The 22,854-nt window shown below is 47.6% G+C and overlaps 1 protein-coding gene across 1 annotated transcript in view; it reads left to right on the top strand.

The window, feature by feature from the left end:
* LOC134099467 (MAGUK p55 subfamily member 7-like) overlaps window positions 1–22,854 on the top strand; it is a 31,186-nt gene that overhangs the window by 826 nt on the left and 7,506 nt on the right. The window contains exons 2-12 of the mRNA XM_062552350.1: window positions 5–123; window positions 2,648–2,797; window positions 4,394–4,474; window positions 5,852–5,986; window positions 8,940–9,021; window positions 9,497–9,582; window positions 9,925–9,999; window positions 10,241–10,437; window positions 11,137–11,201; window positions 16,091–16,240; window positions 17,948–18,112. Coding sequence (XP_062408334.1) covers window positions 5–123; window positions 2,648–2,797; window positions 4,394–4,474; window positions 5,852–5,986; window positions 8,940–9,021; window positions 9,497–9,582; window positions 9,925–9,999; window positions 10,241–10,437; window positions 11,137–11,201; window positions 16,091–16,240; window positions 17,948–18,112 — 1,305 coding nt within the window. The remainder of the gene's footprint in view (window positions 1–4; window positions 124–2,647; window positions 2,798–4,393; window positions 4,475–5,851; window positions 5,987–8,939; window positions 9,022–9,496; window positions 9,583–9,924; window positions 10,000–10,240; window positions 10,438–11,136; window positions 11,202–16,090; window positions 16,241–17,947; window positions 18,113–22,854) is intronic.

Here is a 22,854-nt window from a genome sequence, read left to right as displayed (position 1 = left end):
GCAGGTGTGTGCAGGCTGCAAGCCTCTCTGCTGTATGGACTGGAGTCGCACATGGACGAGAGCGAGGACAGCAACTTCCTGCAGGACACACTTATGGGCAACACACTCCATCTGCTCATCAGGGTGAACCTCTCAGTCTGTATCCACTAATACACTCTTGAAAGCAGACATATACAGACAGACACACACAGACACACACACACACACACACACACACACACACACACACACACACACACACACACACATACATACCCACAGTATACAGTACATAGGCTATGCACACCAATACACACGTAACACACAGATGGACAAAAACACAGATATGAAGAAGAGAACCTAATTCACTCCAAGTCAGGTTTTATGTCTACATTCCAAAACCAGCAAATAGGACCTGTTCGTTCTGTCTCATTTTTACCCTAGACCCCCCCCCCCCCCCTCCTTTTTTTCCACACGCAATCTGCAATAATTCTTTGTTGACAATTGGTAATAACCTGATGGACACCTTCTGTGGAATGATGACATTCCTCAGTGACAGAAAAGGCGAGACTTCCAAAAAAATTCGGCCGTGCGAGCACACCCAGTAGCATCATCTGCTGGCTGCCGAGGCTGATGGCTCCAGCAAATGTTGTCTGGTGCTGCCTGCACTCCTCTGCAGTGCTGTGGGGGAAGGGGAGAGAGGAGGGGGGGGGGGGATGGGCAGAGGACACTCTGTTAGACCAAGAAAGCTGGAGATAAAGGTCCAGCGTGTCTCCACGGGCTGTTGATGCTCTTCCGTGGCGAATGGAGTAACCATACTTCCTGTCCTGTGGTGATAAGGCTATTCCTCATGTTTTGTCCACCGTGTGGAGTGCGTAAAACATGGAGGCTTGTGGGATCGGTGGTGAGCCTCAGGGCTAGTATACAGAGCGCACCTGCTCCATTAGCACAACTGATGCCTGTTAGACCGAGGGGAAAAAACATAATTCACGGAGTGAAACAAGTGGTGGAGTTATTTATGGCCACACACTTCCAAATGTCTTCAGGAGAACTTGGTTTGAAATATAATGTCCACGCACACAGGCTCGCATCCAAGACATTTTACAAGTTACTTTGAGAAAACATGGATGCTTCTTAACTGAGGTCAGACAAATTTAAAACGAGACAATATAATGTTGTATAAACAGCCATTTTGTATTTATTACCTGACGCTATGTTTTGCAACAACTGGATAAGATGGAACATCATAATTTATAGTCATGTTTTCTTCTGTTTGTTTCTTTTTGCTCTTTCAGACGCAAAGGACTGAAGGGGAAGTTATATTAAGAGGAAATTTGTGATTTATTAATCTTATTTCCTACGTTCTAGTGGAGTATTTGTTTTAGACTTATAATGTTATGCCCACTCTTATTTGCTGAACCAGTGCCTATTCAAATAAAAATAGGAAACAACGCCATTGCTTTGATCTCACATTCAGTGTACACTTCAGAGTAAGTACATTGAGCCCTTACGGGCATTTTGTTTTTTATTAGCTGGACATGCTGGATCAATAATGTTATTATTGTTCCTTTTTATATCCGAGAAATTCCACAACTTCAATGTCACAGATGGGACACAGCCTTTCCTATCTGACGGTGGAAAAATAGGATCAAATTCATTAGATTATCAAACAGTTGGATCTCCCAAAAAGTATTACTGAAGACGAATGAAATGGGATGAATTTTTCTGGACAGGCCTTTATACGAGGTGCAAGACTTGGCAGATGCGCGTGCATTAAGCAAGCGACACGGCCAACACCGAGCGCTTTATGAGCAGAGAGATGCAGACGGCGCAGGAAGACCCAGACTGGGGGGGGGGGGGGGGGGGCGGGGGAGGGGGGGGGGGAGAACATTTAAGCTTAACTGTTCAAACGTATGGCTGCTCGGCTAGTAGCGTGAACACTTAAACAAAAAAAAAGCAAAAAAGAAACTACCGATGTTGTCTCAACAAATCCAACTGTTAATAAAATCCATTTCTTTTACGAGGGCTCTCAGCTATGTGAGGGTCATAAATATGATTACATATTTCTTGTGCACTAATGCGACGTCGAGTTTTCGTTCCCCTGCACTCCCCCCGTGTTGAGTGGCAGACAGATAGACGTACACACAGACAGCGACCCGTCGGCCAGCCAGCCAGCCGGCCAGCCAGCCTGTGCTTTTCCTGAAGCAGCTCTTCTGTTATTCTTTTGACTGATTTAGCATGCCGGGACGTGCTCTGCTTGTCAAATCATCTGTCCTCGGCTCCGTGCCATGATGTATTACTCAGACAATGCAGAGAGATTCTTGTTAACGGACACCACTGTGTCTGGGGTTGCGCGGGTTCCTGGGTTCACCCGTCTGTGCAGGGCAGGCCACCTCCTCCCAGGACTCAGCGCCCCCAGAGTCCTAGTGCCCCCCTCCTCCACCTCCACCTCCACCTCCACCACCTACCAAGCACATGATTCAACTGCTTCTTTATTTCTGTGTCCACATCACTCCATTCTTTCATCATCCACCTTCTTTTCATCTCTCGCTCACTCCCTTTCTCTCTGTCTCCCTATCCCTCTCTCCCTCCTTCCCTCCCTCTCTGTCTCTCTCTCCCTCTCTATCTGTCTCTCTCTGTCTCTCTCTCTTTCTCTCCACACTTGCAGGTCTATGAGAGACTGCTGCGCTTTGGAGCCCAGAGACCCAAACCCATCCAGGACAGTGCCGAGTGCCTGGCAGGAGAAGTAAGTGTTCCCTGGAGGATCCTCCTCCACCGCCGCTCCCTCGCACAGGCTCGCTGGAAGTCGGAGGCCGGGGTGTGGAGGGGCGTGGAGGGGCAGGGAGGGAGGGAGGGACTGGAGGTGGGGGGTGGAAAGAGTATCCAGGGCAGTGGAGAGGAGTTGGCCGGGGTCTGAGGTTTCACTGTTCTGCTCTCCCTCTTCGTTTCGTTGGTGCTGTCAGGGATTATCAGATAGGTCCCAGGGCAGCAGTGCAGGATCAACCTGACACACACACACACACACACACACACACACATAAACACATTCTCAACCAGTTACAGTTACAAAAGGATATACAAAATAAAAATATTTGCTAACAGTATGTCCCTACTGACACACACATACACACACACACGCACTCTCTCTCTCTTGCTCTCTCTCTCACACACACACACACACACACACACACACACACACACGCACGCACGCACACACACATACACACACACCATCACATGAAAATTTAGTCATGCACCATACGCTGATGACAGTCTCACCCCCCCCCCCCACCTCCCCAATGCTTCAAGTTTTTGGCGAGAGTTTACTGGGGTATTGGAGCGTGACCAAGAATACACCACAAAAGTACAAATCCATGCTCCTCAGTGCTCGGGCCTGCTCTGACTATGCAGCTATAAAATGACAGGTCACAGTAATCTGTCCCTGGTGTGAGATCGGACTCAAAGCAGAAGTCGTCTCGTGGTAGACTGTGTAGTGAGAACTCCAGGATTCATCTGATTCCTATTTAGTCTTGTGAAAATAAGAAGGGCATCCATTCCAGTTTTGCTCTAACCCATCCATTAGAAGTATGAACATGTGCCTGATAAATCTGTCTATTTTGGTTTGGGTGATTGCTATCAAAACAGGTCCTGTTTGTCTGCGCGTCCTGAAAACTCGACACCGGCGAAATTTTGTGGCGCTCGCTCTTTCAGCGTCAGTTTAGTGGCCGCACTCTTCCTGTCTACACCCAGGCCTTGGATTGTTTTTTTTTTTGTTTTTTTTGTCTTCTTTCTTTCTGTCTTTTAAAGAGATATCAGTTTTCCAGCTCCCTGCAGAGTGAGACTAGGGAGGACATTTTTGAGCATTAAGCTGTTATAAGCATTTCCCCTGCAGAGTAGGGTTTCCAGCGCGAGGAGCAGAATGTATGTTTAATGTCAGGTGAAGTGACACGACCCTCAGAGCTACTGCCACAGCTAGCCACCGTCGCTTCTGGACGACGCGCAGCACAAGTTCCTCTTCCCCAACCTCCCCGGGGGAAGACCGCTACACCATCACCAACTAAATATGTGTTTTTTTTTTCAAAGTCACGCTTTATGAAGGACATTATTTTCTGGTTTATTTCAAAAACTCTGGAACAGTTGACATTTGTGAGGCAGTTTTAGGGGAACAGTGATTGAATTGTGTTCAGCTTACTGGCGCTGTCGCACTCTTGGACCACGTCCTAGTTATGAGCAACTTATTTTACATCCATGTCTGATTTAAAAATTGCATTCAAAATGTCAGCAATTGCTCTAGAGTATCGATGATTTGTTGTCGAGGGACCAGGCCGAGTCTCATGGTGCCAACCCACTATGTGACTTTGCCACTTCTCTCTCATGCGGTCATTATGTTCTCTGTAACTGTGATCCTTTCCAGTTGGCGGAAGAGCTAAAGGAATCCTATGGCAGTCCAGAGGCAGCTGAACTGTGCTACTTGCTATCCAATCCTCATCTTAAGGTAAGAAATTTGCAACAGACATAGCCTCACATAATCTTGAAAAGTTTCAGCACATATGTTTCTCAAATTTGCTCTCCAACATCTATCAGAACTATTTTTATCTAACATATACATATCCTTTCCGGTATGGTTGTGATATTTTATATATTACAGTACCTCAAACTATAATGAAAACTCCCTTGACACCTGACAAACACACACACACACACACACACACACACACACACACACACACACACACACACACACACACACAGTCACAGACACACAGGGTTGTGATATTTTATATTTTATATAAAGCCAAATAATTCTCCTTCGAAACAAGCTACAGATAACTTAAGTTGAAGTATACATCAAGAGTTACAGTACACACAAGAATGCTTGTCTATAACTTGACTGCCGTTGCTTGGAAGTCAAATTCATACTTTTCCACTGTCTTCCTCATGCTGTCAAAGCAATGTGTCTGTGTCATCCTCTGTCCACTGTCCTGTGGACTGCATCATTCACACATAGAAAAGTACTGATTAAGGTCTTGGGTTCCGTTTCAGTGGAGCAGACGAAGCAAAAGGACAATCTTACACTGGGCTCAACACTGTGAGCAAGTTTTTGGACGAAATCCTCTGACAACTCAGTGTAACATTTTCTGAAACAAGTGTTCTAGCCAAGTGTTCATGTAGCACGCCTGTGTGCAGCAGGCCTACCTTACCTAGATTAGTTTGATTCAGAGCCACCCACTCCACAGCCAGCACATGAAGGCACTGGCCGTTTGATAGAGGGGCCTGGGGCTGAAACAGACATGGGCCATTTCTTGGATGGAAAATCAATCAAGGTGGGATGTGTTTGTCTGGCCTCCCCTTTATAGCTCCCCGGCGAGAGGACAAATGTTCTCCCCATCAGAGTCATTAGCGAGGCTAATGTGCACAGTGATGAAACCATTCATTACAGCTATTAAAAAGGGCCGTTGCGCGCTCCTAAAGCGAGCAGTCGCCTAACCCCCTACTCTGTAATAACCTCACTCTGTGCATCTGCGGAGCCGAAATGGGCCCGGCCAATTACCGAGCCGAAAAACACTAAGTAGCACAATATTAGAATAACAGAAGATTGCTGATGACGAGGGCGTCTGCTATATGACAGGATTTATTTTGGACAGGTTAAATGATCTTGGCTTGGCTGGCTCTGTTTTAAAAGCAGGAAGGGTTTTTTATAGGTCATGTAACTCATAAATCTGTGTTTGTTGTTTTGGAAATGATGAAAACTCAAAAGATTAAGCTGAGATTCATCATCATGGGCTTCCAGACACATACATCAGGGCTTTGTCTCTTGTCTGATGGCTAATGTGTTCTAAAGTCTGAGTCGAAGCTCTTGGTCTCTCCACAGAATCTGCTGTCTGTCCACGACTCTGTGGCACGGAAAGACTTCGACCCTGAGCTGCCGCCTCTGCCCGACAACATTTGTGACGAAGAGGAAGACTCAGTGAAGATCGTACGGCTCGTCAAAAAAGAAGAGCCCCTTGTAACTATCTTACTTCTCAGTATTTCGCACCCTACAAACACAAAGGCTGATAACCAAAGACATGAGAAAAGTCTATCCCACATTCTTAGGTTGGCAAGTGTTTCCGCCAATGTTCTTAAAATATGCAAACGTGACTAAGCCGTGCTTGTTTTGAAGCTGCGTGTGGCATAGATGTTCCAAACACACAAAATGTGGCTGCGGCAGCTCCTGAAAAAGACAGTGAATCCTTGAGTGGGAAAGTCCAAAGCTCCGGTTCCAGGAAACCTGTAATTAGGTAGCAGTAATGATGTGTTGGGTTAAGGTGAGGGTCATGGAAATGAGCCGATTCTCAGTGTGCTGTTGTGAAGAGGAGGAGGAGGAGGGGAGGAGGAGGGGACGGAGGAAGGAGGAAGAGGAGGAGGGGAGCTCGTGCTGCGATGGCTGGCCAGTGACTTCAGCTGGACATGTGGCGAGAGTCAGAGTGGAGAGGGGATGTGAGACATGGGTCAGAGAGAGATCTGGATCACCTCTGTGCTCTGGAGGGCTGCACTCAACTTTTCCATCCCTGACCAGCCAGAATGTGCACTGATGCATCCCGTAGATATGGCATCATCCGCATAAATAGGTAATGTTGGACAGAGGAGCAGGCAAATTATAGGCACCCTTTTATCATGCACGCCAAGGAGACAAGGTTGATCCTACAGCAAAGTCATTCTATGCAATCCAAGCATGGCATTTGTCCCACTCTTAATGCAAAACGTACAAAGCGTTCCACTGTACATCTGGGTGGGGAGGGTGGAGGGGGGGGGGGGGTTGGAGCAGATTTCACTTGATGAATTCCAAGGATGAAATGGAAAGTATGAAATGTCACCACACAAATGTCAAGTTGGTCTGCATGGGACCAGGTTGCTGTCGTCTTGCTGTCTTCTCCTCCCCCCCCTCTCTCCCGCTCTCTCTCTCTCTGGGATGTTTTTCTTTCCTTCTTCTGTCTGCCTGTACCATTTGTGTTATTCTTATGAACACAAACACATCCGATGGATTTCCCATGGCTCTCCTTGGTCTTAATGGTCACACATTTTTGAGCCAGACAAAAAAAACAACAACTAAACGTCGCTGCTGCATTTCTGCAACTTGTTTATGTACTTCTGTTGATGTATATGAACGCTGACCTTTGCAGTCTTTGTTGGTAATCTATTCCCCACCACACACACACACACACACACTGCCACTGTTCCCTGGCCTGCGAGTCTCAGTTCTTCCCTTCAGCCTGCTTTTGAGTCACGGCTCCCCCTCTTCCTTTGTCTGGAAAACTCATGCGGTGTACGGTGCTCCCGGATTGTCATACACTCAGTAGCAAGTCGATCATCCGATACCTGGAGATATGGCTTCAATTCTCACCAGGCAGAGGAAGGGGCAGCGAGTTAGTGCCGAGTGTGCAGCTGCAGGGTCTAGAATAACAGCCAGGAGTGATTATGTGTTTGAAGGCCTACAGTAGTAATAGCCATCAGACCCACTGCTGGCCCATATGGATCCCATCACACCGGGCCATGCCAGGCGCCGGTCATCGTCCTGATGATGAGTAATTTCGCTGCCACAGGAGAAGCAGACGGGCCCCCGACTGGACCCGGCCCTCGACTGCTCGCTCGCTCTCCGAGCGTGTCACTGCAGCCGGAGACTGCGCCGGGCAGCCAGTTACTGTGTAAGCCTTTGCCTTTTGTGTGAGTGTGTGTGTGTGTGGGGGGGGTAGGAGAGGGGTGTTCGTTCCCTTCTCCTGTTGTTGGTTACAGGAAGTCAGGCAGTAAACAGGTGCCCCCCGTGGGTGTGCCCTGTGCGGGGATGACTCAGGGAAAATGCTCCCATTCCCGCAGGATTGCTCCGGGGCCTGTCGGCGGCGGCGGTGGCCGTGGGGCCCAACCCTGTGATTAGCTCTGGTAGGCCATCTCGACTGGTGCCTGTGGCCAAAGAGCCTTGAGGGGTGTCTGTTTCTGGTGTGCGCCGGTTATTTCCTTTTTTTTTTTTTTTTTTTTTTGCGTTCGCGCTGCGCGCCGTGGCACTGCCGCAGGGCTCCGCTGATGGTGATGGTGGCGGTGCCTCCGACAACCGGTTATTTAAGAGGCCCTGCCACCACCGCTTGTGTCTGTTTGGACTGGAGCTTATTTTAGTATGGCGGTTGTTGACGTGTGTTGATATGTGCAGTGGGCTTAACCTAAACTGTTGAAGTTGGACCGGCGCGGCTGATTGGGATGTGTTGATCAGCAGTGAGGCGGGCAAGCAAAAAAAAGGAGGCCAAATCTGAAGGCATGTTGAGTGCTCGGGTGTGTGTCAGCCGATGGTTAATGTGATAAGCAAATGGTGTACCCTGTTCAATTGGCATTAGGTATTGCAAAATAAGCACTCCGATCCGTCACTCTGAATGTATGTAGGAGTCTGTTTGATATGAAATAAACCCATTCCCAGACTTGTCAGAAGTGTTGAAAGGTTTGTTCTTATTGGATTAAGACTGATAGAATGTTTGACAGACTATATCAACAAATACAAAGGTGTTTTCAACAGCTACGTCCTTGTCCTTCTCAGCTGCGCTATACATCCTTGAGCCGTGCTCCGACTGCCCTTGTCTCCCAGTACGCTAAAGCTAACATGACAGCATGACAATGAGCCAAAACCATTTCCTTCATGTTCCCTGGACATCTGACACATTCCACTCTCGACTGGGAGCCTCTTGCTGCTTCTAAATGGCCTATGCCAGTGCTGGAATAAATACCACATGGCCATTATCAAACACAATGAATTTTTGTATTTTGTCGGACCCTGGAATGGGAGAAAGTTGTTGCCACTTTTGAAGGTAACCTGACAATTCCTGCTCATGCTCACCTCATGTTTTTAATGCCTGTGGTGACGTGTCACACTGACTGAGAATGTGGAGCGGTTTTGGGAAATATCTGAGCGAAATATCAACTTGTTGCCTCTTCTGCAGGGCGCCACTATACGGAGGGATGAATTCACAGGCGCTATCGTTGTGGCTCGCATTATGAGGGGAGGAGCAGCGGATCGAAGTGGTGAGTGACCAGACCTCACTCAGAACAGGATAATTGCAATGTTACTGGTGCTAGGATGTTATTACAGAACTGTAAACAATGTGGGCTGAAACATATAGTATACTTAAAAGAATTTTCCCAAGGACAGATAAAGAAATGATTTTTTATCATCTCGCTTCTTATAATTCTAACCCAATGCTTGAACTAAGGACACTTGGCCAGAGCAAAAAAATGCTCCGAGTTAATTCTCTCAGGAGATATGATCTCTTTTCTTCCATGAAGCTTTGAGAGAACATGGTGTCTTCCTTCAAATTAAAAGGAACGTTTTTGGAGGCGTTCTCCTGTTCCAAACAGTCACTTCTTGCTTTAGTGGAAAGCTTAATCCACTGTCCAATCCTCCCTCTCCCTCGCCTGGTCCAGTTCAGGTATGCGGACCGTTGTGTGTTTATGTTGGAGTCTTGTGCTGTGTGTCTGATGAGGAGTCTCGTCATTGAAGGATTAATTCATGAGGGGGATGAGCTCAGGGAAGTCAATGGCATCCCGATGGAGGACAAGGACCTGGAAGACATTATTCCCATACTGGTACGGCAGCCACTTGTTGCATCTTCACACATGTGTCTTCCTGAAGTGGTTGTGTGTGTGTGTGTGTGTGTGTGTGTGTGTGTGTGTGTGTTTTATTGTTTGTGCATGTGTGTGTTTTATTGTGTGTGTGTGTGTGTGTGTGTCTGTGTGTCTGTGTGCGTGTGCGTGCGTGTGTGTGTGTGTGCATGCATGCGTGTGTGCGCGCGTGCATGTGTGTTCAAAATGGCCACAGCTCTGCTTCCTGTCTGTGTCTGTGTGCATAATACAGGGTGAAACACAGATCTGGCACCACGCGAGCTCTTTCTGGCAAGCTCTCGAGTCTCTCGTTTCCTTCTCCTGCAGGCTCAGGCGGATGGGGCCGTAACCTTTAAAGTGATACCAGGCACCAAGGAAGAGCCAGCAGTCAGCAGCACCAAGGTACGTCCCCCTCAAACAGCCTGCGCTGGTTTTTATGGAAGCTTGATTGGCCGCATGTGTGAAGTAAAGTAATGGTAGAGCCTTCTATTCATATAAACCTCATGGATGGTATCTCTACCACATGGTGTTTTGACATTTTGAAGAAATGTTCAGAAACCACAGCTACCCATTGTCCAGGGAGCATTTGTGGTGTAGTACTAGTGACAAGGCCCCTCTCCGCTAACGTTGGCGGTGTGTCCAGACTTTCGTCCGAGCTCTCTTCGACTACGATCCGGAGGAAGACCCGGCGATACCGTGCAAGCTGGCAGGCCTGGCATTCAAGAGGGGCGACGTCCTGCAGATCGTGTGCGAGGACGAGGACGAGGTGTGGTGGCAAGCCCGGCACCATGGCACCGATGCCCAAGCAGGTCTGATCCCGTCCAGGGAGCTGCAGGAGAGGTGAGGGTCACTTCACAGCGTCGTCACGCACTCACACGCAGACACAGAAAAACACACAACGCCGGTCACACTTACTGAGACACACACGCGCACAAACCACCAGCAAGGCCGTTGTGTGTACGTGGCGATACCTTGACTGAAGCATCGGTCGACACTCTCTTATGTCCACACCATTAGCCAAGACTCAGCAGCCTGCAACAAGACTCCAAACACTGCACTTCCAACTGCCACCTGCAATATTTGGTTAGGAATTGTTTTAACAATGACAAGAATTTTAAGTCCAGAGGCAGCCAAACCTCCCTTTGTGAATGTGTGTGCGTGCGTGTGTGTGTATCTGTGTGTGTGTGTGTGTGTGTAATCCTTGGGACAACATCTGCCTAAATGAATCATCACATCAAATGATGGCACAGGTGCTGATGTGTTTTGGAGCGCGCCGACTGCATGGAAACTACTACAGCGCTCAAAGCCTCCATGATGTGCATCACAGACGTGTAGACCGAGAGCACTTTCTTGGCAGGCCACGAACGCCTTCAGTGCTCCATGAAAACTAAGCTCCTCTCGGCAGGTTGAACGCGGGCCTTCTGAGATGCTATCTCTGCTGCTCCGGGTACAGTAAGATCGGAGCTGTAGGTCCTTGAGGGAGGTGATTACTGTTTCCAGGCCAGATGATTTGACTGTGGTGCACTGGTTCCTCTGCAGGAGAGTCACCCTGCAGAAGCCCGAAGCGCTCTTCCATCCATCGAAGAGCTTGGGACCAGGGCCAGGTACGTGTTGTGAGGAAACGCAGGACAAGCTTGACATGAGACTGACCAGGTAGACTCCACCTCCTCTGATGACAAACAGGTCTCCTCTGGAACCATTGAAAGGAATTACTAAGCTATTTCATATGCCATGTGTAATTGATCACTTTATAGTGTGTCTCTACATAGCCTGCGGAGGTAGTAACAGGATGACAAATAATACTACTCGTCTTCATTAATGCTTTAAAATATTTCCCATACATTATTGATAATTAATAATAGCTGAATTGTCTTGTGTTCTAGCCTGAAGGTCCCAACCCATTTTTTTATCTAGAATATAGACTGTCTCCATTCGAGCTCATTTGTCTCCTTATGGTGAATCTGAGGGTTTAACGAGCGTCTGGAATGGAGTCGCCGATGTCCAAATGTTCACTCAGAGGCTTGAACCCGGTGTCCTCCCGAGTCAGGCAGTAGCCCGGCCCGGCCCGCGAGCGATAGGGACTCTCGGGGTGTTATATAGACCGCGCTTAAGTGCAGCGGCGGCGGCGTCTCCTGAACCCCGTCCAGCAGCGGTGACCTAGCGGAGGTGAAGGAAGTGAGTGCGCTTAAAGTGCCGTGGCTCTGCTGGACACGTTAAAAGAGTGTTTTACTGTGTGTGAACACATCCACCACAGGCTGTGCCGTGGCCTGGAAACAGCCATGCTCGAGACATTATAGGGAGAGGTGGAGGATTGGGTTAAAGAAAGTGAAGTTATATAGCAGGTCTCACCACATGGCAGGGAGGACTTCAGAGATATCTTTGTTTTGACTTCTAGGCTAGCAATTAAAAAATGAACAAAATGTCCAATCTCCAAATACATATTTGTGCTCATAGAGACGGAACGTCACTAATCCCTAAATAACATTTTCGTTACCAGTCGCCACTAATTTACATAGCTTTAGAGACTAATAATACCTAATAATAGTGGTAATATAACTTGGTTGCAAATCTGTAGTAGGAGTCCCACAAGTGCCAGGCGTTCTGCAGGCTTTCTGTCAGTTTCCAGCTGTGTAGTGTGTCGTGGCCCAGGTTTGATTAACACGCTTGCTATCATTTTTGTGCTGTGTGTATGATCTAAAGCACCTATCTGCAAACTTCCATTGCTTCAGCGCAGACCTATCCCATCTATCATGTTGTAATTCCATGTTGCATCTTGCGATTCCAACCAACCAGTCAATCAATCAAAGTGTTTATGAATGTATGACATTTAAATCAGATGTTCAGAATTGAGATGAAAACTTCTAGCTTAGAGGAAGTTTAGAGTTGGACATATAATTGGACTGAGAACCAGATGGATAGAATTGGATCTTCTCTGGAATATCTTAGCAGCCATCTCATCTTGAAAAGCCATTGTAGGACTGTTCAAAGTGGCGCGGTTTTCTCATAAAACCCCATCTGCCTGTTGGCTTGGAGGGAGAGTGACACCTGCCCGTAACTCAGGGCCCATCATATGGCGATGATGGAACGGGGTCACTTTACAGCCTCTCGTAGCTCACACACACACACACACGAACACACACACACACACACACACACACACACACACACACACACACACACACACATACGTACACCCTTACTCAAACTCTAAAACAGACATCTGTGGGTCAACCTAGTGCCACATGTTCCACTGGGGACTGCTTACAGTACATTCACGTGTGTGTCCCAATAGCACAAGATGCCTTTGTTCATTTTGTTATTTAGGTGATGACACATGGTTAAGCTGTTAGGGTCACTACTTGATTTCATGGACCACAACATTGGTGCAAGTGTATGTACAGACATGTTATCAATTAGAGTAAAACAAATCAGATGATACAATTGCTTCCGTATTAGCTAGTGCAAGGCTTTTTGCTTTTTTTGCCACAAGGGGTGTTTGTGAAACTGTTTGGATATAGAATGCAAAGATAACAAAGATGAAAAACTAACTTGGTTCCCACTTCATTTTTCCATGCTATACAGAGGAGAGGAAGGGTATGCAATCTCTTTACATACCTATACGTATATATATATATATTTTTTATTTCATGTTTGTACCCATGGTGTACCAAAATACTAATCCGTTTCCTTGCTTTTCTGTTTGTTTTCACTGTCCCACAGAGGATGTAGACTACGGAGCAATAACAGGAATCCACATAGGTGAGCAGCACACTTCTACTCTCTCATTTGAGTGTCTAGGGCTCTGTGTGCAGCTCTGCTGTTTGGACGGCGTTCAGTGCGTGGGGTGGCCTGTGGTCCACACACAGATGTTGGTTGAGGGGGGTTGCAAGTGATGTAATCATGGCACAGGATTTAATGCCTCCTGATTGGGTGCTTTGTGCTGCTCCATTAAGAGCGAAGCACATCGGAGGAACCCAGAGCGCATACATGTCAGACGTGCTCATTAAGCCACGAGGCACGAGTGTAACAGAAGCTGCGCTCGCTCCTCGCTCCTCCTTGGCATTCCCCGACGAACTCCAGACATCAGGGTTCTCCAAGAGGGACACAAATGGCAAAACATGCCTAAATCCACACACTGAATCTCCAGGCCTCGGGAGCAGTAATATGTCTTCAAAATATTGCAAGGAGTTCTAGTTTTAAAAAAGAAAGAAAGAGAAAAAAAAAGAATTACTGAATTCTTCTATAAAGGATGAAAAGTCTGAGATTTATGACGTTTGAAAAAGAAAAAGCGGAAAGCTGGATGCCGGAATGTGACGATGAAGCAGGAGTGGCATCCATTGGCTTTGTTTTAGTGCAATCACCATAATTCAATCCTAAATCTCCTCAGTAAAGCCTCCTCGGAATTGGAAAAAAAAAATGTTGCAAAGGAGAGGAACCCAGGACAGTGTCAAGATCCAGAGTATTATGGGATGGGAAAAGGTCACCCAAAGAGGGTGAGGAGTGGAGGGGAGGGGGGAGGGATGAGAGGAGGGGCAGGTTGTATTGAAAGAGTGAGGGACGGGGGGGGGGGTGGAAACCTGGAAAAGGTATCAGCTCCCAAGTCCCAATAAGACCCAGACATGGAAAAACAGGGACACATTAAAAACAGGCTCTATTTACAAACCAGATTATTTAATCAGTATGCAGTCCCACAGGCCGAGGGAAGCCAAGACACTAATGCATGGTTGAAACTCCAGATCATTTTCCTACTTCTCCAGACCCTTGGATGTTTTCAGCGTCAGGTAGCCGCAGCGAAGCCTGCGTTAGCCGAGCCCGGTTATGGGGCAATCAGAGGGCTTCATTAAACTGATAATGGCTTTCCCAGGCAAGCTGATGCAATTTCAAACACTGCTCTTTTTTGATACTGGAGGACTCCTATATTGAACATCATCGTACATCAATTTCAGCGCGAGATAGGCCAACGCGTTCGGCGGGGCTCTTCTTAGTCGGGGAGACGAGCGGAATCTGGGACAGCGTATGATTACGAGTCGCCTCACGGATAAGACGAGGGCGGGTGGTGCGCCAGAGAGAGAGAGCGCTCGGCGGAGCGGAGGGGGGGGGGGGGGGGCTCTAGTGTCGCGGTTTTGTGCAGCTGCGACGCCAGCCTGCTCTAAATCAGCATTGATGATCTGATCAGTATCAGATGGGTGGTGAGAGGAGAGCGTGAAGGATGCTAAGCTTCTTTTCCTCATCATGCGGAGAGAGAGAGAGAGAGAGAGCGAGAGAGAGAGAGAGGAGGAGAGAAAAGAAAGACGTCTGCCAAACACACAACACCCCACTGCGGTGTTGACCCAGCGCGGTGCTTGGATGTGAACAGCTGCGTTGCCGTGTGCTTGTAAGCGGAGCGCTGGAGGTGATTAAAGGGGCGACTGGTGTCTCCCCTCACCGTCTGCGCCGACGCGTCCGCTCCCCTCTCGGCCGCCTCGCCGCACCAAAGTTACGCTCTCTGCCCTTTTCGCCGCCGATTTGCGGCGTTGCGTCTCTCCTTTCCTCTCCGTATCGCGTTCCCTCCCCCCTCCCCCCCTTCTCGTTACAGACAGTACGCGCTGCGGCGCGAGCGAGCGAAAAACATGGAAAATAAAACAAGTACGGAGGCCGCTGGAAAGAGGCCGGTATTTCTGTTTTATTAGCTCCGTTTGCCACCCGCGCGCTCTGTTCGCAGGCGGGCACCAGCGTGGCGCACCAGCGTGGCAGCGCCGTCTTTCCTTCCGCCAGCGAGCGAGCGAGCGAGCCCCGAATGTGCGGCTCAGCAGCTGGATCCCGGGAGCAGAAAAGTCCCTGGCGCGTGTAATGAGGAAAAGAGCCGCGGCGCGCGCTAGTCTGCGGCCCCCGTGGCGCGCGGCCGCCGCATCGCGTCAAGGGCGGCGAAGGTGCCCACATTGTAATAGACGGGCGCGTTGGGTATCTCGGGAAAGCTCCTGCCCCTGCTGAAGTGCGTGTGTGTGTGTGTGTGTGTGTGTGTGTGTGTGTGCGTGTCGTGGGGGGGGGGTGGGGGGGGTGGGCGCGATGATGTTGCGATTGCCGCAGCTAACCACATCCATGTGCTGGGCTGCGCTCGGCTTTCGTTTAGCTGACGCGTGAAAAGGCAGCGTTCGCTTCGGCCTGGCAGAACGGCTGGGTTGGGTAGGGGGTTCCTTGTGTCTATGTGTGTGTATGTGTGTGTGAGTGTGCGTCTGTATGTGTGTGTGTGTGTGTGTGTGTGTGTGTATGTGTGTGCGTGGGTGGGTGGGGGGTGGTTGTTGGTGGTCAGGTCTGGTCCCTGTCATCGAGTGGCCCACCGAAAAACGTTCACATGTGCCCGAGGGGCGGTCGGCCCGAGATAAGCCCGGCCCGTTGACAGAGGAGTCTTCATCGAGCTTGTCGTCGTGTCTCGGCGGTCCGTTTTCTCCTCGCTCTCTCCGGCGGCGGAGGCACATGAGCGATCACTGTTGCGTGATCGCTCACCATCGCCCAGCTGCTTCGAGGCGCTGCGCGGAACATGAAATCCAGCTGTACTTCCGGCCTCGTCGGCGGGGCCGCCTCCGAGTTGCCTCTGGACCCACGCTCCGGGGGCTGACCCCCTCGCCACGGCGCAGCGGTCCGCTGGGTCGCTCGACTTCCATAGGTACACACTCTTTTAGTGCGTGATGGACACCATCGCAGTAGGAGAGGGGATGAGATGCACTCGCAGGCAGTTTCATGATAGACGGTGCCTATAAAAGGGCCTGAGTGGTTTGGGACTGTGCTGGTCGGGTCCATTTCTCGTGATATATGGTTCTGCAAAAAGGCCCATCAGGTTGCGGAGGCCACACACTCCCCAGCTTGGACATTCCTCCTCCTCCTACGATGAAGCAACAACACAAACCAAACATTGTTATGAACATTTCCTTACCGAGCGCATAAAACCCCCCCACTCACGATTGTTCTTTCGTCAGCTATTTTTAATAATCTCATGACCTTCGAGTGAGATTTGTCACCAGTAAGATTGCTCTACCTCCACGGCCAAGATCTCGAATCCCTGAGAGAGAGAGGGAGAAAAAAGACTCTCGACTGTCACACCGGCCTGTCCAGATGAAATGAATTTGCAGGCCTTGGATTAATTACCGGAGTGTCAGCCCAGCCTTACTCCTGTTTGATTTATTTACACAGAAGCCGTCTGGCCACGGGGGTGGTTATTACTCTCCGAGTACGGACGAGCTGTCTGGAAGAGTTTAAGGGATTCTGGGAGATGTTTGGTGGGGCCCATCAAACGCCTATGTGCATTTGAGGCTACTGCAAATAAACTCCGAAGAGAGCTTACCCGGGCATCTGCTTGTAACATGTTGGCGAGAAGGACACGCAGTGAATTTTGCCCAGTGCCTTTGAAACAATTACAGACATGTTTGGTGCAATTAGTTAATAATTAATCCTATGTGACCACCCACACTACTGCTGTTTTTGATGGGTCTGAATTTCTACTTAAGAGTGCCCTACTTGACTCCGTCCCAGTACCTTGTCATTAAATATTTCAGCTTATTTCATAACTCTGCTCCATCTTTCCAACCAAAATGCCCAATATTGGGAAGTCCATAATTAGTAACGGTACACTCCATTGAATTCATACATTTGTAATAGTATGTTTGACGTACGACGTGTTTTGTTTATATGCTTGGGCAGGACAGTCAAATCCCCTTTATGGCTTTGGAAAGAACAAGAGCTTCAGATGGTTGACTTCTGCCTTTCCCCCATGCTCTAAGCCTGTGGTTTTGCTATGTTGTGGAAACTATTGAAACAATGCGACGTTTTTTCTGCGCCAGTTCAAACTCTCTGCCTCCTCTGAGCATACGGCGGCATTCTGGTGTCATTAATCATGGTGTTTAGGGCCAGAAGTGGAATATCAGGTGTCTTGTGTATTAGTTAGACTTTACATCTGTCACTATACTGAGGCCGTCTGTCCTGCTCCGGGCTGCTGCCTCTCTGCCTCTCTTCACAGACAGTGGGCCTTCATGCTCAAGTGTCAAGCTGACTTAGTACCATGTGTCTGTGGTAGACTGCATACCCTTAAACCCAGGGAAACTAATTGATGGTTACACAGACGAAGGGAGGTGGGGGGGATAAATGGGTCCACCTGGGACATACATCTACTAGGCATTCATCTACTCCAGTTTCAGTAGAATATCCACCACAAAGAGGTTTTTTTTTGTACCATAAATGTTTTGTGGAGGAGGAGTACTGGACTCTGTAGGCATTATCACAATTGATGTTACTAGGCCTGATGGTCTTTTGCCTTGATGAATAATAATAATAACTTGAATAATTACTTATCAATGTGTGACTGTATTGTCATTTTTAGCCGGCCTAAGGAAGAGCTTCCGGCTGAGCAGGCGGAACAGCGACAGCAGACAGTCGAGATGGAGGAGGTTCAAGAGACATCGGCATGGCCTGATTCCCACCTATTTGGAGGTGGTCCCCTACCAGAGGGGTCCGGGAGACCCTCACCGCATGGTGCTGATGTTCGGTGAGTGTGAGGAAGCAAGTTCCATCCTAATGGTAACACCGGTAGGGCTCCTGTTTCCAGATTCCAACGTTCCCCCTATCGCTGCCAAGACTATCCTGAAAGAGCTCCATGTTCCCTTCTCTCGGAAGAGGGATGGAAAGTGATGTATGTGTGAGCGAGCCGGTTGGATTTGCGAGAGCCACGGCATTCCTCCGGGTCCCTCCAACAGAAGTACCTCGTTGGACACCCAATGTAAACGTACCCAATTAAATCTCCTGTCGCCAGGCCTAGAGTTAATAACGTCAATCAGCGGCGTGTGTACTTTGGAGACGGCACGAGGGGTTTTGCCTTTCGTCCAGAGAGCGGGGCGGCAGTGGTGAGGGAGAGGGATCTCTGCTCTGTGTATCTGCTTTCGCCGCCGCGCCAGGGAGCTCCGGTTTCTGAGGTCTGCTCAGTGTTCGCTTTAATGTCATTGTCAAAATGGCCGCCCACTTAATGAGCCAGGCGACTGGGCGTGCGAGTCCCCTCAAACCGGAGGGCACGCTTGGAAAGGCCCTTCATGGGCTCTTTGAGATCATTAAGGCCACACATAGAACAATTTCCACAGATAGAAAGCATTTATTGGTGAGGAAGGCTCTTGGTTGCTCAAAAGAGTTCTTCACAAATAGAAAAAGCTACTGTGTAACATCTGGGTAACACTTTATATTAACTACACACAATTCATCATCTATTAAGCATTTGTTAACTATTGGTTAATGGTTTGTTCATCATTAGTAATTAATTGTTCATGCATAATTTATCATCACTTAAGCATTTGTTCACAAAGTTATGATTGGTTTGTTCATAGTGAATAAGCCTATTTGTAAAATATGTATACATTGTTGCTAATACTTAATATAACATGCAATAACATTTTGTTAATGAAATACTATTCATTATTTAATAGTTGTTACATATGCACTAATGATTAGTAAGGATGTGCATACATGTTTTATAAACCACTTCCTAATACTATAATTCATGATTAACTCAGGAGTTACAAGTGGCTAGTTAATGATTTTTGTGAGCTCATCTAAAGTGAGGACTTTTTATGCCTTGCTACACATTTGCAAATAAGTTGTAAATACTACATTCACATTCATTCATTAAGCTGACAATTTTATCCAGAGCGACATACACAACAATGTCAATTAAATTAAACACAACCGCAGAAACTGGGATTCGAACCCTCAACTAAACAGGCAACAGAATGATAGCTCTGCTCCTTAACCACTACACTACCTCTGCTACTGTTCTGATATAGATGGGATCTAGTTTTAGTTGTTTTCAGAGGACTACTTTCCTGTTGTGCATATGACTACATTTGATTTAGCACTAAGCAGCGCATTGATACAATAGTTAGAGAGTTAAAGCATACAAGTAAATAATTGACTGACGCATACTGAAGTGAAGTTAACCAAGTAAAAACATTGTCACTTTACTCCTGTGTTTATTGATTGTTTGTTGTGAAGTGAAGAACATAACATCCGCTCAGTTAAAAACACATAAAACCATGCAAGAGTGTCTTCTGCTACACACTGTTAAGCATGTTATTAAATGCTGTATTCTTAATTTTGAAGCATAATTCCTAAATTAACTCTCATCTGTAAATCATGCCTATACACAATTGTAAATGTTTGTTCATAGCAAACACGCGCATCTGTTTTATATTTCTGAATTTATAGCTACAATAGCCATGGGCAGGTGTAGTGTAGTGGATAAGGCATTGGGTTATGATTGGGTTAGCATGCTGTAAGCCCAAGAATTGGGGGTTCAATCCCCGGGTGCCACCATTGTGGCCTTGCTCTTTAATTTCATTGATAGTGTAAGTCTCTTTGGATGAAAGTGTCTTAATAAATGCAACTGTAACCTTTATAACTCATTTGTAAATATGTAGCAAGGCATATACAGTCCTCACTTTAGATGAGCTCACAAAAATCATTAACTAACCACTTGTAACTCCTGAGTTAATCATGAGTTACAGTATGATAATTAACATAGGAGTAATACTTTACAAATGATGATCAAAGCATTTAATAATAGTTTGTAACTGGTTCATAATAGGGAGATGATTTCATTTATAAATGGTTGTTTCATTATCTATGAGGCATAAACCATGTATTTACAAACATTTGTTTTATTTACCATGAACAAACCATTCATAACTTTGTGAACAAATGCTTTACTGATGATGAATTATGCATGAACAATAAATTACTAATGATGAACAAACCATTAACTAATAATTAACAAATGCTTAATAAATGATCAATTGTGTGTAGTTATTATAAAGTGTTACCAACATCTGTGGTCAAACCTACACCCAACACCTGAGGGTGTTGAATATAACTATAAATATGGTTCTTATGTGAAGTCAAATGAAATGACCCCCAAAAGTTCTAGCTGGATTTGTTTTTCTTAAGTGGGTCAACTTGTAGCAGTCATCGGTGGCCTGTCTACCGCAGGCCTTTCCATGTCCTCAGCTCTGCTGTTGTTTTGGTTTGAACGCACTGACGTCCCCCGACTCCACAATCCATCAGGCCAGAGTATGGATTGATTATGAACATGGTGAAAAGACAGCTCTTGGCTGCCACTCTGAGAAATAGCGTCGGAGGAGGAGGGCTTGGGTGAAGGCATGATGACATGTAAATGCAACTTTTCTAAATGGCTTCTAATGTTCATGCCACTCTGTGTACTTTACAATTCGTCATCGCGCTGGGGCTGCTTTAATTAGTCAAATGCCACTAGAGCTGCGTTCCGTCAGAAGGCTGTCCGTAATACTGGAGGTAAACCAAAGTTGAACGCCATTGGAAAGATATCAAAGGACTGCAGGGGCACATTGAAATGAGGTGAACAGCAAGTGCTGAGAGAGGACTGGTAACTGTGTTTCAGCAGGATCACTGTAAGGAAGTGTGAGTCATTTCTCTTCCTGGATGAGCTGCTCGACAGAGCCTTGACCCTGGCACCCTCTCCAGTGAGAGCATCACTTCTTGTAAAGGGCCCATCATCTCTGCAGAACCGAGGCCTCACCAGTCTGGAAAATCTATCCCAACACCTTGCTTTAGACAATCCAGTCCAACAGTTTTTTCTGAATGATCACATTTCTTGGAAAGTTTTGAATTGAGATGATATTATTCCATGTCAGTTGAATATATACTTGTCAGTAAATACCAGTAGCAAGTAAACACTACTTGGCTAAATGCTTATAATAAGCCAACATTTTTTTAATTCTAACTATCTCTAGGTCTTTCAGGGTCTACACGGCCAGTTTTTCCTTGTATGGTGCTCTCTGTATGCATGAGTGACCATATTCCTCTACTCCACAAACAGCTGCTTCTTCCCACAAAATGCAAATCTCATACTGTATGTCCAAGCGGCCAAAACATAATGCGTCCAGTTTAGCCACAGAGCCTGGAACGCCTGCCCATGATGTAGCATGCATATGAGTGAGTGACCCTCTCCTGGCTTCTGCCTGCATGGTTTTCAATCAAATCGACTCGCAGCAGGACAAACATTAATGTCCAGCCGTTTTGATCGGAATGATCGCCGCCGCTCCGAGGCGAGTCTCTCGCCCGCATGACGTCAAACGAGGAGAGATTAAGCCTGTCTCTCTCCCCCCCCCCCCCCCCCCTCCTCTTTTTCGTCTGTTCTCTCATTTGCTGCCTGATTTGTTTCTTTTTGCCCGGGTGTCCTGTGAAAGCCATTTGCTAGTGAAAAGGAATACGGAACCCTGTGCCGAATATGGAGTCCGGTGAAGCCGTTTTATGCATGATTAGAATGGCAGGCATCCCAGGCATCTCGCTCTGTATCAACAGTCCATTTGTGAGCGTGGCATGCTGGGACTTCATCCTTGTTGACTTTGAGTCTTAAAGATGTTCCCGGAGAAGTAACCCTGTCCCTCTGCCCCTTAAAGACAGCAATGTTGGTTCGCGTGCTTTGATTTTCGCCTATCGGACAGACAGTTCATCTTGTGGAAATAATAATATGGCTTTTCCAGATATCGAGGAGCAGGGAGGGAGAGCGATAGAGAGAGAGAGAGAGAGGCAGACAGAGAGAGAGAGAGAGGGGGGAGAGAGTGGGAGAGAGGGTGAGAGAGAGTGGGAGAAAGAGAGAGAGGGAGAGAGAGAGAGTGAGAGAGAGAGAGGGAGAGAGAGAGAGCGGGAGAGAGAGAGAGTGAGAGAGAGAGAGTGGGTGAGAGAGAGAGAGAGAGAGAGAGAGAGGGAGAGAGAGAGAGAGTGTGGGGTGGGTTGGGGGTGCCTGGCCAGGACAGAGACAGGCCTCTGTGTTTTTGGAGAGGCGCGGCGAGCTGCAGCCACAGACTGAAATCAATACACCGCGAGGCCGTCAGCCGCGCACTCGCACCCCTCTGATGGGAAGCACAGATGCCTGCTGGGAGAAAGGGCTGCTTCATGCCTTTGGACGCACCCCACGCCGCCATACACACACACGCACACACACACACACACACACACACACACAGATAGAGTCCACTCAGGCTTCAGGGATGAGCAGTGAGCCCTTGAGTGGAGTCCTGAGCTGTTGGTTTCAACACTTCTCCTCATGTGTAGGTTCCAGCCACCCAGAAACAAACTCAAACCTTTTTTTTTCTTCTGCCTTTGGTTCTCTTTAAAGGGCTTTGTTGACTGCGGTCGGAGGTCCCCTTGATTGCAGCGCTGTGAAATGGAAACAAACAATGTTTTATTAATGGGCAAAGCGAAACACCA

Source organism: Sardina pilchardus, chromosome 2 (assembly GCF_963854185.1).
Source record: "Sardina pilchardus chromosome 2, fSarPil1.1, whole genome shotgun sequence".
NCBI classification, from domain to species: domain Eukaryota; kingdom Metazoa; phylum Chordata; class Actinopteri; order Clupeiformes; family Clupeidae; genus Sardina; species Sardina pilchardus.
Note: the sequence above shows the minus strand (reverse complement) of the source record. Positions and strands in the feature narration are given on the sequence as shown.